This window comes from Oncorhynchus clarkii, chromosome 3, assembly GCF_045791955.1.
Source record: "Oncorhynchus clarkii lewisi isolate Uvic-CL-2024 chromosome 3, UVic_Ocla_1.0, whole genome shotgun sequence".
In the NCBI taxonomy this organism is placed as follows: Eukaryota; Metazoa; Chordata; class Actinopteri; order Salmoniformes; family Salmonidae; genus Oncorhynchus; species Oncorhynchus clarkii.
Genome location: NC_092149.1, coordinates 86,952,734 through 86,972,553, shown reverse-complemented (window position 1 = coordinate 86,972,553; position 19,820 = coordinate 86,952,734). Strand labels below are relative to the sequence as shown.

The 19,820-nt window shown below is 48.1% G+C and overlaps 1 protein-coding gene across 1 annotated transcript in view; it reads right to left on the bottom strand.

The window, feature by feature from the left end:
* LOC139406202 (receptor-type tyrosine-protein phosphatase-like N) overlaps nucleotides 1-19,820 on the bottom strand; it is a 93,075-nt gene that overhangs the window by 27,153 nt on the left and 46,102 nt on the right. Inside the window, exons 7-12 of the mRNA XM_071148709.1 lie at nucleotides 8,771-8,902; nucleotides 7,682-7,707; nucleotides 6,182-6,450; nucleotides 4,336-4,422; nucleotides 4,185-4,264; nucleotides 1,537-1,601 (exon numbers count right to left, since the gene is read on the bottom strand). Coding sequence (XP_071004810.1) covers nucleotides 1,537-1,601; nucleotides 4,185-4,264; nucleotides 4,336-4,422; nucleotides 6,182-6,450; nucleotides 7,682-7,707; nucleotides 8,771-8,902 — 659 coding nt within the window. The remainder of the gene's footprint in view (nucleotides 1-1,536; nucleotides 1,602-4,184; nucleotides 4,265-4,335; nucleotides 4,423-6,181; nucleotides 6,451-7,681; nucleotides 7,708-8,770; nucleotides 8,903-19,820) is intronic.

Below are 19,820 nucleotides of genomic sequence, written 5' to 3'. Positions count from 1 at the left end.
TGGATTACTGACCTCTGCCTGCCTTTGACCTGTCGTTTGCCTGCCCCCTGTTTCATAAATAAACATTTATTATTTCAAACGGTCTACATCTGGGTCTTATCCTGAGGTCTGATACCTTAACCCCTAACCTTACTGTAACCGTAACCGTAACCCTTACCGTAACTCTAACCGTAAAGCTTACCATATCTCTAACCGTAAACCTTACCATATCTCTAACCGTAAACCTTACCATATCTCTAACCGTAAACCTTACCGTAACTCTAAACGTAAACCTTACCGTAACTCTAACCTCACCGTAACCCTAACTGTACACCTTACCGTAACCTTAACCGTAAACCTTACCGTAACTCTAACCGTAAACCTTACCATATCTCTAACCGTAAACCTTACCATATCTCTAACCGTAAACCTTACCGTAACTCTAACCGTAAACCTTACCATATCTCTAACCGTAAACCTTACCATATCTCTAACCGTAAACCTTACCGTAACTCTAACCGTAAACCTTACCATATCTCTAACCGTAAACCTTACCATATCTCTAACCGTAAACCTTACCGTAACTCTAACCATAAACATTACCGTAACTGTAAACCTTATCGTAACTCTAACTCTAACTGTAAACCTTAGAGGGGGAGAAGAGAGAGGAGAGAGAGGAGTGGGGGAAGAGAGAGGAGAGAGAGGAGAGGGGGAATAGAGAGGAGAGGGGGAAGAGAGAGTAGACGGGGGAAGAGAGAGGAGTAGGGGAAGAGAGAGAGGAGTGGGGGAAGAGAGAGAGGAGTGGGGGAAGAGAGAGGAGAGAGAGGAGAGGGGAAGAGAGAGGAGAGAGAGGAGAGGGGGAAGAGAGAGGAGAGGGGGAAGAGAGAGGAGAGAGATGAGTGGGGAAGAGAGAGGAGAGGGGGAAGAGAGAGGAGTGTGGGAAGAGAGAGGAGAGAGAGGAGAGGGGGAAGAGAGAGGAGAGGGGGAAGAGAGAGGAGAGGGGGAAGAGAGAGGAGAGAGAGGAGAGGGGGAAGAGAGAGGAGAGAGAGGAGTGTTGGAAGAGAGAGGAGAGGGGGAAGAGAGAGGAGAGAGAGGAGAGGTGGAAGAGAGAGGAGAGGTGGAAGAGAGAGGAGAGGGGGAAGAGAGAGGAGAGGGGGAAGAGAGAGGAGTGAGGAGTGGGGGAAGAGAGAGGAGAGAGACGAGTGGGGAAGAGAGAGAGGAGTGGGGGAATACATAGACATTTAGCAAGGTTGTCCTGTATCATTCTACTGTATTACTCATCTCCTAGCAGCGTTACAAACACATGGAGGGAGGGAGAGAGAGAATATTCACTTTATATATTATCTACCTCACTTGCTTTGGCAATGTTAACACATGTTTCCCATGCCAATAAAGCCCTTGAATTGAAATTGAATTGAGAGAGAGACAGAGAGAGAGAGAGAGAGAGAGAGAGAGAGAGAGAAGGCATAAAGGCAGAGAGCGTCACCCTCGTCTAAGTGTTCCCCCTCTAGAGAGGGTTGATGACATGAAGAAGGGCAGAAGGAAGTTGTACTGTACCTCTCCCACACCAGTCTGCAATATCTTCAACCCTGTCTCAGACTCCAGAAAAGACTTCTGAGACGCTGACAGAGACAAAAACACACAACAAACCAAAACAGTCGTTATTCACAATTTTTAACAGACTATTCTGTCTATACCTCAAATGGTACACTGTTCCCTGTTTTAGTTTTAACCCCTACGGAGGGTCAGAGTGAAAGGGATTGTGGGTTCATCCCTGGAATCATGGAAATGTACAGTTAGATACTCATATCCTTCAACCCGGCCAGAGACCCAACCTTTACATTCAGCTGAAGTATAGCCACAGTCAGACGACAGAACACAATAAGAATATCTCTGGTAGGCTTAGGGACATTATATAGATAAAGGATTGGTCCTATGAGAAGTATTTTGGACTAAAAGTTCACCAGAGTCAATTAATAGATGGACACCCATCAGACTGCGTCTCTGAGAACAACAGGTTCTGACCGCTGAGAGAGAATGGTTCTGTCTTTCTTTCCCTCTTTTACAGAGCTTTAATCTGCCAGAGAGGCCTGTGCTGGGATACAGTGTTAATATGGATGACAGAGAAAGGAGAGAGAGACAGACAAAGACAGAGAAAGGAGAGAAAGGAGAGAGATAGAGAGAGATAGATAGATAGAGAAAGACAGACAGATTGAGAGCATGAGAGAACGAGAGAGAGAACGATAGAGAACAAGAGAGAGAGAGAACGAGAGAGAGAAAGACAGAGAGAGCAAGAGACAGAGAGAGAGAGAGAAAGACAGAGAAAGGAGAGACAGAGAGAAAGACAGACAGATTGAGAGCGTGAGAGAGAACGAGAGAGAGAGAAAGACAGGGAGATGAAGACAGACAGAAAGGAGGGAGACAGACAGAGCGAGAGATAAAGACAGACAGTTCGGGAGCGTGGGAGAACGAGAGAGAACGAGAGAACGAGAGAGAACGAGAGAGAGAACGAGAGAACGAGAGAGAGAACGAGAGAACGGGAGAGAGAACGAGAGAGAGAACGAGAGAACGAGAGAGAGAACGAGAGAATGAGAGAGAGAACGAGAGAGAGAGCGCGAGACAGAAAGAGAGAAAGAGAGAACGAGAGAGAGAGATTCAAATACAAATCTTAGAATTACTATTAAAGACTACCAGAACCCACTGGATTATCCAATTACATTGAATGAACTACAGGACAAAATACAAACCCTCCAACCCAAAATGTCCTGTGGTGTTGATGGTATCCTAAATGAAATAAAATATACAGACCACAAATTCCAATTGGCTAAACTTAAACTTTTTAACATCATCCTCAGCTCTGGCATCTTTTATTTGGAACGAAGGACTGATCACCCCAATCTACAAAAGTGGAGACAAATTTTACCCCAATAAATACCATGGGATATGAGTCAACAGCAACCTTGGGAAAATCCTCTGCATTATCATTAACAGCAGACTCGTACAGATTTGACTATGTACAGACTCAGTGAGCATAGCCTTGCTATTGAGAAAGGCCACCGTAGTCAGACATGGCTCTCAAGAGAAGACAGGCTATGTACAGACTCAGTGAGCATAGCCTTGCTATTGAGAAAGGCCACCGTAGTCAGACATGGCTCTCAAGAGAAGACAGGCTATGTACAGACTCAGTGAGCATAGCCTTGCTATTGAGAAAGGCCACCGTAGTCAGACATGGCTCTCAAGAGAAGACAGGCTATGTACAGACTCAGAGAGCATAGCCTTGCTATTGAGAAAGGCCGCCGTAGGCAGACATGGCTCTCAAGAGAAGACAGGCTATGTACAGACTCAGTGAGCATAACCTTGCTATTGAGAAAGGCCACCGTAGTCAGACCTGGCTCTCAAGAGAAGACAGGCTATGTGCACACTGCCCACAAAATGAGGTGGAAACTGAGCTGCACTTCCTAACCTCCTGCCCAATGTATGACCATATTAGAGAGACATATTTCCCTCAGATCACACAGATCCACAAAGAATTTGAAAACAAATCCAATTTTGATAAACTCTCATATCTACTGGGTGAAATTCCACAGTGTGCCATCACAGCAGCAAGATTTATGACCTGTTACCACAAGAAAAGGGCAACCAGTGAAGAACAAACACCATTGTAAATACAACCCATATTTATGCTTATTTATTTTCCCTTGTGTCCTTTAACCATTTGTACATTGTTATAACACTGTATATATTTTATATATAATATGACACTTGTAATGTCTTTATTGTTTTGAAACTTCTGTATGTGTAATGTTTACTGTTATTTTTAATGTTTATTTCACTTTTGTATATTATTTACCTCACTTGCTTTGGCAATGTTAACACGTTTCCCATGCCAATAAAGCCCTTGAATTGAATTGAATTGAATTGAGAGAGAGACAGAGAGAGAGAGAGACATAGAGAGAGACAGTGAGAGAGAGTGACAGAGAGAGAGAGAGAGAGAGAGAGAGAGAGAGAGAGAGAGATAGACAGAGAGAGTTAGACAGAGAGAGAGAGAGACAGAGAGAGAGAGAGAGAGACAGAGAGAGAGAGACAGAGAGAGAGAGAGAGAGAGAGACATAGAGAGAGAGATAGACATAGAGACAGAGAGAGAGAGAGAGAGAGAGAGAGAGAGAGAGAGAGAGAGAGAGAGAGAGAGAGAGAGATGTTCTCACCAGCCTTCTCAGCCATATCCTCTGCACTCATGTTCTGAGGGTTCTGCCTGATCCTGAACGTCAGGGCAGGGCCCACCACACTGGAGGAACAAAATGAGTCGATTAGCTTACACACCACACACACACACGACACACACACACAGTGCACTACCTGATGTTGATGAAGCTGCTGGTAGTCAGGTGGATCCTCTCTGCAAGTACGCCCAGTAGTTTCACCCCATTATACAGACTGAGAGGACTGGAGAGCAATAACAACACCAACAACAACACAGAATCAACACGTTCATCAACATGCATATGACCTTAGAGACTCAACATCACAGCATGTGACCTTAGGTCCTAGACTCAACATCACAGCATGTGACCTTAGGGCCTAGACTCAACATCACAGCATGTGACCTTAGGGCCTAGACTCAACATCACAGCATGTGACCTTAGGGCCTAGACTCAACATCACAGCATGTGACCTTAGGTCCTAGACTCAACATCACAGCATGTGACCTTAGGTCCTAGACTCAACATCACAGCATGTGACCTTAGGGCCTAGACTCAACATCACAGCATGTGACCTTAGGTCCTAGACTCAACATCACAGCATGTGACCTTAGGGCCTAGACTCAACATCACAGCATGTGACCTTAGGGCCTAGACTCAACATCACAGCATGTGACCTTAGGGCCTAGACTCAACATCACAGCATGTGACCTGAGTCTAGACTCAATATCACAGCATAAAACCCTAGAGACTCAACATCACAGCCTGTGACCTGAGTCGAGACTCAACATCACAGCATGTGACCTGAGTCGAGACTCAACATCACAGCATGTGACCTGAGTCTAGACTCAACATCACAGCATAACACCCTAGAGACTCAACATCACAGCATGTGACCTGAGAGTCTCAAAATCACAGCATAAAACCTTAGACTCAACATCACAGCATGTGACCTTAGAGACTCAACATCACAGCATGTGACCTGAGTCGAGACTCAACATCACAGCATGTGACCTGAGTCTAGACTCAACATCACAGCATAACACCCTAGAGACTCAACATCACAGCATGTGACCTGAGAGTCTAGTCTCAAAATCACAGCATAAAACCTTAGACTCAACATCACAGCATGTGACCTTAGAGACTCAACATCACAGCATGTGACCTGAGTCGAGACTCAACATCACAGCATGTGACCTGAGTCGAGACTCAACATCACAGCATGTGACCTGAGTCTAGACTCAACATCACAGCATAAAACCCTAGAGACTCAACATCACAGCATGTGACCTGAGTCTAGACTCAACATCACAGCATAAAACCCTAGAGACTCAACATCACAGCATAAAACCCTAGAGACTCAACATCACAGCATGTGACCTGAGTCGAGACTCAACATCACAGCATGTGACCTGAGTCTAGACTCAACATCACAGCATAAAACCCTAGAGACTCAACATCACAGCATGTGACCTGAGTCTAGACTCAACATCACAGCATAAAACCCTAGAGACTCAACATCACAGCATGTGACCTGAGTCTAGACTCAACATCACAGCATAAAACCCTAGAGACTCAACATCACAGCATAAAACCCTAGAGACTCAACATCACAGCATGTGACCTGAGTCGAGACTCAACATCACAGCATGTGACCTGAGTCTAGACTCAACATCACAGCATAAAACCCTAGAGACTCAACATCACAGCATGTGACCTGAGTCTAGACTCAACATCACAGCATAAAACCCTAGAGGCTCAACATCACAGCATGCGACCTTAGAGACTCAAAATCACAGCATGTGACCTGAGTCGAGACTCAACATCACAGCATGTGACCTTGCCATCCGGCATTGACGAGCTAATGATACAAGGGACTCAGGCACCAATACATTTAACGTACGTCATATCCATTTGTAACAGGATGACCCAGTCCAGCCTGTATTAGGTACTATGAGAGGTTATTAAACTAGATATTCACACAGTCAGTTACCAGAACAGACCTCTGGTTGGTGACGATGTATCCATACTTCTCCCTGTCTGTTGTTCCCCTCTCAGCAGCTGGGACACTGGAGCTTTTCACCTTCTCTTTCACATCCTCCACAGAGACGGAGGAGTCCTTGGCCGTCACGCTGCCCTCTAGAGGTGCCGTGATGGGGGGACTAGTGGCAGCTGAGGACAGGGTAGGGACCACTTTGGGCCCGGGGACAAGGACGGGAGCTTTCTCTACCTTTTCGGGCACTGTGTCACTGCTTTTAAGAACCTGCTGAGTCTGTGTATAGGAGGAGGAGGTGGAGGGAAGACGGAGGAGGAAGAGGAGGAAGAGGCAGAGGAGGAGAAGCAGGAGGAGGTCGAAGGAGGAAGGAAGATGAAGATGAGGAAGATGAGGAGGAGGAGCAGGAGGAGGTCGAAGGAAGAAGGAAGATGAAGATGAGGAAGATGAGGAGGAGAAGGAGGAGGAGGTCGAAGGAAGAAGGAAGATGAAGATGAGGAAGATGAGGAGGAGAAGGAGGAGGAGGCGGAGGAGGCGAAGGAGGAAGGAAGATGAAGATGAGGAAGATGAGGAAGATGAGGAGGAGAAGGAGGAGGAGGCGAAGGAGGAAGGAAGATGAAAATGAGGAAGATGATGAGGATGAGCAGGAGGAGGTGGAGGGAAGATGGAGGAGGAAGAGGAGGAAGAGGCAGAGGAGGAGGAGCAGGAGGAGACGGAGGAGGCGAAGGAGGAAGGAAGATGAAGATGAGGAAGATGAGGAGGAGGAGCAGGAGGAGGTCGAAGGAAGAAGGAAGATGAAGATGAGGAAGATGAAGAGGAGAAGGAGGAGGAGGTCGAAGGAAGAAGGAAGATGAAGATGAGGAAGATGAGGAGGAGAAGGAGGAGGAGGCGGAGGAGGCGAAGGAGGAAGGAAGATGAAGATGAGGAAGATGAGGAGGAGAAGGAGGAGGAGGCGAAGGAGGAAGGAAGATGAAGATGAGGAAGATGAGGAGGAGGAGCAGGAGGAGGTCGAAGGAAGAAGGAAGACGAAGATGAGGAAGATGAGGAGGAGGAGAAGGAGGAGGAGGTCGAAGGAGGAAGGAAGATGAAGATGAGGAGGAGGAGCAGGAGGAGGTCAAAGGAGGAAGGAAGACGAAGATGAGGAAGATGAGGAGGAGAAGGAGGAGGAGGCGAAGGAGGAAGGAAGATGAAGATGAGGAGGAGAAAAAGGAGGAGGAGCAGGAGGAGGCGAAGGAGGAAGGAAGATGAAGATGAGGAAGATGAGAAGAAGGAGGAGGAGCAGGAGGAGGCGAAGGAGGAAGGAAGATGAAGATGAGGAAGATGAGAAGAAGGAGGAGGAGCAGGAGGAGGCGAAGGAGGAAGGAAGATGAAGATGAGGAAGATGAGAAGAAGGAGGAGGCCACATGAGGATTATGGTTATACGGTCATTGTGTTACAGTAAACAACATGTTTTCGTCACATGACATTTGTTGTACTTTATGTACCGTGTATACTCTTGATCTGAACATACCTTCTTTGGATCATCGGTAAGTGGCTCTGAAAAACAAGAGGGAGCAATTTGAAGGCCTTTTTTAACAAGGCAGATGGAGTATAGGAAATGACTCATGTAATGTATTCATTATTCAATGGTATTAAATGACTATGGGCCTTTCTGTGTGCAGACAGATATACCCCCTTTTTCACACATATCGAGCCAAACCAAGATGTACTGCGCCAGCCTTGTGAGGCATCCCACCATAGTTTACACGAACTGTGTTGAAAAGGACTGCCCTGATATACCATCCTGGCAGCTCGTGAGATTAGGACGGTCCAACAAGATGAAAAGGGTAACAGTGTGCTGTAGTACGTGGGCACAGCACTTCACAGGTCATTATGTATACCAACCTGGTCTCAGAGCATTTTGTATTATTCTGTATGCAAATCTGAAGGCTCTCCATTTGGTATGATATGTTACGTTTTTGTATGATTACACAAGACAGATGGTTACTTGAGGCATAATCAACTAGAGGGTGGTTGGTCGGGGTGGATGGGTAACGCGAATGTCTAGCAACCCAAAAGTTGCGAGTTTGAATCTCATCACTTACAAATGTAGCATTTTAGCGAATTAGCAACTTTCAACTACTTGCAACTTGTTAGCTACTTTGCAACTACTTAGCATGTTAACGAACCCTTCTCCTAACCTTAAACCTTTAACCTAACTCCTAAGCTTAATTGTAACCTTAACCCTAACTCCTAACCCGAACCCCTAGCCTAGCTAACGTTAGCAAGCTAGCTAGAATTCGTAGCATTTTGTAAATTCATAACATATTGTACATTTACCAAATTCGTAACGTATTGCACATTTTGCAAATTCCTTACATACAATATGAATTGTAATTATACGAAATGTGCGATTGACATTCACAAATGAATACATACCAAATTAAACGTAACGTATCATACTAAACGGAGTGACTTACGCACAGAATAATACAAAATGCTCTGAGACCAGGTTGCTGGAAATTCAATAAAAAGGACAGACTGGGAGGCAAAAAAATAAGGAAATCTGTATAATTTATTTAACGACTCATGTAATGTGTAATGTGTTGTAAGTAAGTACCTATGTTGTCCTTGTCCTCAGCCTGCATCAGCTGCAGCACCACAGCCAGTCTGTAGAGCTGCTGGGGGGTCAGCTCTCTAGGGTCAATACCATACCTGTCCAGGGTCTCCACCATACGCTGTAGGATAGACTCTACACAGACAGGAGACTATGTCAGTATTGGAGAGTAGTGAACTACATATAGTTCAACTAGTAATTCAGTTACATTTTGTTGTAGTTTGGTGGTAGTTGAACTAAATTCAAATCTTGGCAGTGTTTTCAGTAGTTAATTACTTTTTACCATGTAGCGGTGTAGCTAGCTACTGGAACTACACACTACTGTTTTACCATGTAGCGGTGTAGCTAACTACTGGAACTACACACTACTGTTTTACCATGTAGCGGTGTAGCTAGCTACTGGAACTACACACTACTGTTTTACCATGTAGCGGTGTATCTAACTACTGGAACTACACACTACTGTTTTACTAAGTAGCGGTGTAGCTAACTACTGGAACTACACACTACTGTTTTACCATGTAGCGGTGTAGCTAGCTACTGGAACTACACACTACTGTTTTACCATGTAGCGGTGTATCTAACTACTGGAACTACACACTACTGTTTTACTAAGTAGCGGTGTAGCTAACTACTGGAACTACACACTACTGTTTTACTAAGTAGCGGTGTAGCTAACTACTGGAACTACACACTACTGTTTTACCATGTAGCGGTGTATCTAACTACTGGAACTACACACTACTGTTTTACTAAGTAGCGGTGTAGCTAACTACTGGAACTACACACTACTGTTTTACCATGTAGCGGTGTAGCTAACTACTGGAACTACACACTACTGTTTTACCATGTAGCGGTGTAGCTAGCTACTGGAACTGCACACTACTGTTTTACCAGGTAGCGGTGTAGCTAGCTACTGGAACTACACACTACTGTTTTACCAGGTAGCGGTGTAGCTAACTACTGGAACTACACACTACTGTTTTACCAGGTAGCGGTGTAGCTAGCTACTCGAACTACACACTACTGTTTTACCAGGTAGCGGTGTAGCTAACTACTGGAACTAGACACTATTGAAATTTACTGATTTCCTCATATGAACTATAACTCAGTCAAATCTTGTTGCGTGTTGGGTTTATATTCTTGTTGCGTGTTGGGTTTATATTCTTGTTGCGTGTTGGGTTTATATTCTTGTTGCGTGTTGGGTTTATATTCTTGTTGCGTGTTGGGTTTATATTCTTGTTGCGTGTTGGGTTTATATTCTTGTTGCGTGTTGGGTTTATATTCTTGTTGCGTGTTGGGTTTATAATCTTGTTGCGTGTTGGGTTTATATTCTTGTTGCGTGTTGGGTTTATAATCTTGTTGCGTGTTAGGTTTATATTCTTGTTGCGTGTTGGGTTTATATTCTTGTTGCGTGTTGGGTTTATATTCTTGTTGCGTGTTGGGTTTATATTCTTGTTGCGTGTTGGGTTTATATTCTTGTTGCGTACAGCTAAAAAAGTAGTAAGTGGTCAAAATTAGCTAATTAGCTAAAATGATCCGTGATGAGATTCAAACTTGCAACGTTTGGAATACTAGATGTTTACGTTATACACCCAACCAACCAACCACCCACCCGTCCAACCAACCACCCAACCAACCAACCAACCATCCTGACCAAACAATCAACCACCCTGACCAACCAACCAACCACCCACCCTGACCACCCAACCAACCACCCGACCAACCAACCAACCAACCACCCTGACCACCCAACCAACCACCCTGACCACCCAACCACCCACCCTGACCACCCAACCAACCAACCACCCGACCAACCACCCAACCAACCACCCTGACCAACCAACCAGCCACCCTGACCAACCAACCACCCACCCTGACCACCCAACCACCCACCCGACCAACCACCCACCCTGACCCCACCCTGGGTGGTTGGTCAGGGTGGGACATGGAGAAAACCGGACCTCTGTGAAATGAAAATAATGGCCCTGACTTCTGCAAGCTACATTTTACCTAAACACTCCCTGAAAACTTGGGGGAAAAAAACAAGTGTCCCTCCCCCAAAACCCCAAATAATAATTAAAACATGAAGTGGATAGCAGAGAACATGCCTAACGTTTACCCTCACTCCCTGGACAGAACAGAGCCTTAGATATGCAGTTCACCCTCACTCCCTGGACAGAACAGAGGCTTAGATATGCAGTTTACCCTCACTCCCTGGACAGAACAGAGGCTTAGATATGCAGTTTACCCTCACTCCTTGGACAGAACAGAGGCTTAGATATGCAGTTTACCCTCACTCATTGGACAGAACAGAGGCTTAGATATGCAGTTTACCCTCACTCCCTGGAAAGAACAGAGCCTTAGATATGCAGTTTACCCTCAGTCCCTGGACAGAACAGAGCCTTCGATATGCAGTTTACCCTCACTCCCTGGACAGATCAGACAGAGCCTTAGATATGCAGTTTACCCTCACTCCCTGGACAGAACAGAGGCTTAGATATGCAGTTTACCCTCAGTCCCTGGACAGAACAGAGCCTTAGATATGCAGTTTACCCTCACTCCCTGGACAGAACAGAGCCCTTAGATAGATTTGCAGTTTTGGAAACTGATCTTTGTCCTGTAACCATTACATGGCAATGCAGGCATTTTGTTAGATAGGGCTGCTAGCCGGAAGGTTATGGGTTCACAGACCAACGTGGACAAGAGTAAAGGTGGAAACATTTCCTTTGTAATAAAATCATTGCATGAATCTATCATCGCATTTGCAGGTCAGAGAAAGAGATGCCTTTTAGAAAACATTTCAAGTCATTTTATGTCATTTTACATATGTTTTTTATTTAATTTATTTATTTAACCTTTATTTAACTAGACAAGTCAGTTAATACGAACAAATTCTTATTTACAATGACGGCCTATATTAGCAGAATTTTTTTTATTTCCGCACCAATGACCAAAACTACAGGCTAAGAATGGACAGAGAGATAGGTCTATGTGTTCATCTTATCACATTTCTCCAATGCCAAATCAGTGTGTCTTGTTTGCAACGAAACTGTCCCCGTTCGCAAAGAATTCAATCTTAGGAATTTGAGCTTGGTACTTTCAAAAGTTAGGCCTACCTTTCTACCCCAGAGAGTAGGCCTACAGACGCAGACAAATGTAAGCTTTAAATGCTGGCTACTCATCTTCAGAAGCTTAACCCAACAAGAGAAGTCATAACTGTTTAACTGAAAGCTGTCACAGAAAGTGAACAGCTTAATCAATTGATAGTGACAGAATTTCCAAGCAAAGTGAATGTTTTGTCTCCTCGGCTATAGAAGGTTGTAGCCCAGCCTCTGAATGTCTCTGAAACTAAACACTGATATCCCATATGCATCGGAGTCACGTCATTCCCATTACTTTGTTTCTAGCATAAAGCATTGTGGACTAACGCGCTGTTATAAATCACTTTATGTAATTGGATCTGTTTTATTTTCTGAAAAATCTTAAGCTAACAATGGTTAGACCTGTGGTTTTCTTTCTCAATTTGATTTAATAAAATGTAGGCCCATGGCATACCCTCTCATACCACCTCAATTCAAATCCTGGTTTTAGCTTGTTTCAGCCCTTCACTGTGTCATGACGCTAGCCCTCTCTAGCAGAGATGTGAACCCTCCCACCCCCCTGTCCTGTTAGGAGGGGGGGCAGATTTATGACTTTACAACAGTGTCATAAATTCCTGGCAGAGGCCATCTTCACCCTTGCCACATGAAGAGAGAGAGAGTGTGTCACAAAGGGACTCTTTCGCCCAAGACAAAGGGACTCTTTCAACCAAGACAAAGGGACTCTTTCGCCCAAGACAAAGGGAATCTCCCGCCCAAGACAAAGGGAATCTTTCGCCCAAGACAAAGGGACTTTCCCGCCCAAGACAAAGAGAATCTTTCGCCCAAGACAAAGGGACTCTTTCAACCAAGACAAAGGGACTCTTTCGCCCAAGACAAAGGGACTCTTTCGCCCAAGACAAAGGGACTCTTTCGCCCAAGACAAAGGGACTCTTTCGCCCAAGACAAAGGGAATCTCCCGCCCAAGACAAAGGAACTCTTTCGCCCAAGACAAAGGGAATCTCCCGCCCAAGACAAAGGGAATTTTTCGCCCAAGACAAAGGGACTCTTTCACCCAAGACAAAGGGACTCTTTCACCCAAGACAAAGGGACTCTTTCACCCAAGACAAAGGGACTCTTTCGCCCAAGACAAAGGGACTCTCCCGGCCAAGACAAAGGGACTCTTTCACCCAAGACAAAGGGACTCTTTCACCCAAGACAAAGGGACTCTTTCACCCAAGACAAAGGGACTCTTTCGCCCAAGACAAAGGGACTCTTTCACCCAAGACAAAGGGACTCTTTCACCCAAGACAAAGGGACTCTTTCGCCCAAGACAAGGGGACTCTTTCACCCAAGACAAAGGGACTCTTTCTTCCAAGACAAAGGGACTCTTTCGCCCAAGACAAAGGGAATCTCCCACCCAAGACAAAGGGACTCTTTCACCCAAGACAAAGGGACTTTCCCGCCCAAGACAAAGGGACTCTTTCGCCCAAGACAAAGGGACTCTTTCACCCAAGACAAAGGGACTCTTTCGCCCAAGACAAAGGGACTCTCACGCCCAAGACAAAGGGACTCTCCCGCCCAAGACAAAGGGACTCTTTCGCCCAAGACAAAGGGACTCTTTCACCCAAGACAAAGGGACTCTTTCACCCAAGACAAAGGGACTCTTTTGCCCAAGACAAAGGGACTCTTTCACCGAAGACAAAGGGACTCTTTCGCCCAAGATAAAGGGACTCTTTCGCCCAAGACAAAGGGACTCTTTCTTCCAAGACAAATGGACTCTTTCGCCCAAGACAAAGGGACTCTCCCGCCCAAGACAAAGGGACTCTTTCACCCAAGACAAAGGGACTTTCCCGCCAAAGACAAAGGGACTCTTTCGCCCAAGACAAAGGGACTCTTTCGCCCAAGACAAAGGGACTCTTTCGCCCAAGACAAAGGGACTCTTTCACCCAAGACAAAGGGACTCTTTCGCCCAAGACAAAGGGACTCTCCCGCCCAAGACAAAGGGACTCTCCCGCCCAAGAAAAAGGGACTATTTCGCCCAAGACAAAGGGACTCTTTCACCCAAGACAAAGGGACTCTTTCACCCAAGACAAAGGGACACTTTCGCCCAAGACAAAGGGACTCTTTCACCAAAGACAAAGGGACTCTTTCGCCCAAGACAAAGGGACTCTTTCGCCCAAGACAAAGGGACTCTTTCTTCCAAGACAAAGGGATTCTTTCGCCCAAGACAAAGGGACTCTCCCGCCCAAGACAAAGGGACTCTTTCGCCCAAGACAAAGGGACTCTTTCGCCCAAGACAAAGGGACTCTCCCGCCCAAGACAAAGGGAATCTCCCGCCCAAGACAAAGGGACTCTCCCGCCCAAGACAAAGGGACTCTCCCGCCCAAGACAAAGGGAATCTCCCTCCCAAGACAAAGGGACTCTTTCGCCCAAGACGAAGGGACTCTTTCGCCCAAGACAAAGGGACTCTCCCTCCCAAGACAAAGGGACTCTTTCGCCCAAGACGAAGGGACTCTTTCGCCCAAGACAAAGGGACTCTTTCGCCCAAGACAAAGGGACTCTCCCCCCTAAGACAAAGGGACTCTTTCGCCTAAGACAAAGGGACTCTTTCGCCCAAGACAAAGGGACTCTTTCGCCCAAGACAAAGGGACTCTCTCGCCCAAGACAAAGGGACTCTTTCGCCCAAGACAAAGGGACTCTTTCGCCCAAGACAAAGGGACTCTTTCGCCCAAGACAAAGGGACTCTTTCGCCCAAGACAAAGGGACTCTCCCGCCCAAGACAAAGGGACTCTCCCGCCCAAGACAAAGGGACTCTCCCGCCCAAGACAAAGGGACTCTCCCGCCGAAGAAAAAGGGACTCTCGCGCCCAAGACAAAGGGACTCTCCCGCCCAAGACAAAGGGACTCTCGCGCCCAAGACAAAGGGACTCTTTCCCGCCTAAGACAAAGGGACTCTTTCGCCCAAGACAAAGGGACTCTTTCGCCCAAGACAAAGGGACTCTTTCGCCCAAGACAAAGGGACTCTCCCGCCCAAGACAAAGGGACTCTTTCGCCCAAGACAAAGGGACTCTTTCGCCCAAGACAAAGGGACTCTCCCGCCCAAGACAAAGGGTCTCTCCCGCCCAAGACAAAGGGACTTTCCCGCCCAAGACAAAGGGACTCTTTCGCCCAAGACAAAGGGAGTCTCCCGCCCAAGACAAAGGGACTCTCCCGCCCAAGACAAAGGGACTCTTTCGCCCAAGACAAAGGGACTCTTTCGCCCAAGACAAAGGGACTCTCCCGCCCAAGACAAAGGGACTCTTTCGCCCAAGACAAAGGGACTCTTTCACCAAAGACAAAGGGACTCTCCCGCCAAAGACAAAGGGATTCTCCCGCCCAAGACAAAGGGACTCTTTCGCCCAAGACGAAGGGACTCTCCCGCCCAAGACAAAGGGAATCTTTCGCCCAAGACAAAGGGACTCTCCCGCCCAAGACAAAGGGACTCTTTCGCCCAAGACAAAGGGACTCTTTCGCCCAAGACAAAGGGACTCTTTCGCCCAAGACAAAGGGACTCTCCCGCCGAAGAAAAAGGGACTCTCCCGCCCAAGACAAAGGGACTCTCCCGCCCAAGACAAAGGGACTCTCCCGCCCAAGACAAAGGGACTCTTTCCCGCCTAAGACAAAGGGACTCTTTCGCCCAAGACAAAGGGACTCTTTCGCCCAAGACAAAGGGACTCTTTCGCCCAAGACAAAGGGACTCTCCCGCCCAAGACAAAGGGACTCTTTCGCCCAAGACAAAGGGACTCTTTCGCCCAAGACAAAGGGACTCTCCCGCCCAAGACAAAGGGTCTCTCCCGCCCAAGACAAAGGGACTTTCCCGCCCAAGACAAAGGGACTCTTTCGCCCAAGACAAAGGGAGTCTCCCGCCCAAGACAAAGGGACTCTCCCGCCCAAGACAAAGGGACTCTTTCGCCCAAGACAAAGGGACTCTTTCGCCCAAGACAAAGGGACTCTTTCGCCCAAGACAAAGGGACTCTCCCGCCCAAGACAAAGGGTCTCTCCCGCCCAAGACAAAGGGACTTTCCCGCCCAAGACAAAGGGACTCTTTCGCCCAAGACAAAGGGAGTCTCCCGCCCAAGACAAAGGGACTCTCCCGCCCAAGACAAAGGGACTCTTTCGCCCAAGACAAAGGGACTCTTTCGCCCAAGACAAAGGGACTCTCCCGCCCAAGACAAAGGGACTCTTTCGCCCAAGACAAAGGGACTCTTTCACCAAAGACAAAGGGACTCTCCCGCCAAAGACAAAGGGATTCTCCCGCCCAAGACAAAGGGACTCTTTCGCCCAAGACGAAGGGACTCTCCCGCCCAAGACAAAGGGAATCTTTCGCCCAAGACAAAGGGACTCTCCCGCCCAAGACAAAGGGACTCTTTCGCCCAAGACAAAGGGACTCTTTCGCCCAAGACAAAGGGATTCTTTCGCCCAAGACAAAGGGACTCTCCCGCCCAAGACAAAGGGACTCTTTCGCCCAAGACAAAGGGACTTTCCCGCCCAAGACAAAGGGACTCTTTTGGCCAAGAAAAAGGGACTCTTTCGCCCAAGACAAAGGGACTCTTTCTTCCAAGACATAGGGACTCTTTCGCCCAAGACAAAGGGACTCTCCCGCCCAAGACAAAGGGACTCTTTCGCCCAAGACAAAGGGACTCTCCCGCCCAAGACAAAGGGAATCTCCCGCCAAAGACAAAGGGACTCTCCCGCCCAAGACAAAGGGACTCTCCCGCCCAAGACAAAGGGAATCTCCCTCCCAAGACAAAGGGACTCTTTCGCCCAAGACGAAGGGACTCTTTCGCCCAAGACAAAGGGACTCTTTCGCCCAAGACAAAGGGACTCTCCCCCCTAAGACAAAGGGACTCTTTCGCCTAAGACAAAGGGACTCTTTCGCCCAAGACAAAGGGACTCTTTCGCCCAAGACAAAGGGACTCTCTCGCCCAAGACAAAGGGACTCTTTCGCCCAAGACAAAGGGACTCTTTCGCCCAAGACAAAGGGACTCTTTCGCCCAAGACAAAGGGACTCTCCCGCCCAAGACAAAGGGACTCTCCCGCCCAAGACAAAGGGACTCTCCCGCCCAAGACAAAGGGACTCTCCCGCCGAAGAAAAAGGGACTCTCCCGCCCAAGACAAAGGGACTCTCCCGCCCAAGACAAAGGGACTCTCCCTCCCAAGACAAAGGGACTCTTTCCCGCCTAAGACAAAGGGACTCTTTCGCCCAAGACAAAGGGACTCTTTCGCCCAAGACAAAGGGACTCTTTCGCCCTAGACAAAGGGACTCTCCCGCCCAAGACAAAGGGACTCTTTCGCCCAAGACAAAGGGACTCTTTCGCCCAAGACAAAGGGACTCTCCCGCCCAAGACAAAGGGTCTCTCCCGCCCAAGACAAAAGGGACTTTCCCGCCCAAGACAAAGGGACTCTTTCGCCCAAGACAAAGGGAGTCTCCCGCCCAAGACAAAGGGACTCTCCCGCCCAAGACAATGGGACTCTTTCGCCCAAGACAAAGGGACTCTTTCGCCCAAGACAAAGGGACTCTCCCGCCCAAGACAAAAGGGACTCTTTCGCCCAAGACAAAGGGACTCTTTCACCAAAGACAAAGGGACTCTCCCGCCCAAGACAAAGGGATTCTCCCGCCCAAGACAAAGGGACTCTTTCGCCCAAGACGAAGGGACTCTCCCGCCCAAGACAAAGGGAATCTTTCGCCCAAGACAAAGGGACTCTCCCGCCCAAGACAAAGGGACTCTTTCGCCCAAGACAAAGGGACTCTTTCGCCCAAGACAAAGGGACTCTTTCGCCCAAGAAAAAGGGACTCTTTCACCCAAGACAAATGGACTCTTTCGCCCAAGACAAAGGGACTCTCCCGCCCAAGACAAAGGGACTCTCCCGCCCAAGACAAAGGGACTCTCCCGCTCAAGACAAAGGGACTCTTTCCCGCCTAAGACAAAGGGACTCTTTCGCCCAAGACAAAGGGACTCTTTCGCCCAAGACAAAGGGACTCTTTCGCCCAAGACAAAGGGACTCTCCCGCCCAAGACAAAGGGACTCTTTCGCCCAAGACAAAGGGACTCTCTCGCCCAAGACAAAGGGACTCTCCCGCCCAAGACAAAGGGACTCTCCCGCCCAAGACAAAGGGACTTTCCCGCCCAAGACAAAGGGACTCTTTCTCCCAAGACAAAGGGACTCTTTCGCCCAAGAAAAAGGGACTCTTTCACCCAAGACAAAGGGACTCTTTCGCCCAAGACAAAGGGACTCTCCCGCCCAAGACAAAGGGACTCTCCCGCCCAAGACAAAGGGACTCTCCCGCCCAAGACAAAGGGACTCTTTCCCGCCTAAGACAAAGGGACTCTTTCGCCCAAGACAAAGGGACTCTTTCGCCCAAGACAAAGGGACTCTTTCGCCCAAGACAAAGGGACTCTCCTGCCCAAGACAAAATAACTATTTCGCCCAAGACAAAGGGACTCTTTCGGCCAAGACAAAGGGACTCTCCCGCCCAAGACAAAGGGACTCTCCCGCCCAAGACAAAGGGACTTTCCCGCCCAAGACAAAGGGACTCTTTCGCCCAAGACAAAGGGACTCTCCCGCCCAAGACAAAGGGACTCTCCCGTCCAAGACAAAGGGACTCTTTCGCCCAAGACAAAGGGACTCTTTCGCCCAAGACAAAGGGACTCTCAACCCAAGACAATGGTACTCTTTAGCCCAAAACAAAGGGACTCTTTCGCCCAAGACAAAGGGACGCTTTCGCCCAAGACAAAGGGACTCTTTCGCCCAAGACAAAGGGACTCTTTCGCCCAAGACAAAGGGACTCTTTCTTCCAAGACAAAGGGACTCTTTCGCCCAAGACAAAGGGACTCTCCTGCCCAAGACAAAGGGACTCTTTCGCCCAAGACAAAGGGACTTTCCCGCCCAAGACAAAGGGACTCTTTCGCCCAAGACAAAGGGACTCTTTCGCCCAAGACAAAGGGACTCTTTCGCCCAAGACAAAGGGACTCTTTCGGCCAAGACAAAGGGACTCTCATGCCCAAGACAAAGGGACTCTCCCGCCCAAGACAAAGGGACTCTCCCGCCCAAGACAAAGGGACTCTCCCGCCCAAGACAAAGGGAATCTCCCGCCCAAGACAAAGGGACTCTTTCGCCCAAGACAAAGGGACTCTTTCGCCCAAGACAAAGGGACTCTTTCGCCCAAGACAAAGGGACTCTTTCGCCCAAGACAAAGGGACTCTTTCACCCAAGACAAAGGGACTCTTTCGCCCAAGACAAAGGGACTCTTTCACCGAAGACAAAGGGACTCTTTCGCCCAAGACAAAGGGACTCTTTCGCCCAAGACAAAGGGACTCTTTCGCCCAAGACAAAGGGACACTTTCTTCCAAGACAAAGGGATTATTTCGCCCAAGACAAAGGGACTCTCCCGCCCAAGACAAAGGGACTCTTTCGCCCAAGACAAAGGGACTTTCCCGCCCAAGACAAAGGGACTCTTTTGGCCAAGACAAAGGGACTCTTTCGCCCAAGACAAAGGGACTCTTTCTTCCAAGACAAAGGGACTCTTTCGCCCAAGACAAAGGGACTCTCCCGCCCAAGACAAAGGGACTCTTTCGCCCAAGACAAAGGGACTCTCCCGCCCAAGACAAAGGGAATCTCCCGCCCAAGACAAAGGGACTCTCCCGCCCAAGACAAAGGGACTCTCCCGCCCAAGACAAAGGGAATCTCCCTCCCAAGACAAAGGGACTCTTTCGCCCAAGACAAAGGGACTCTTTAGCCCTAGACAAAGGGACTCTCCCCCCCAAGACAAAGGGACTCTTTCGCCTAAGACAAAGGTACTCTTTCGCCCAAGACAAAGGGACTCTTTCGCCCAAGACAAAGGGACTCTCTCGCCCAAGACAAAGGGACTCTTTCGCCCAAGACAAAGGGACTCTTTCGCCCAAGACAAAGGGACTCTTTCGCCCAAGACAAA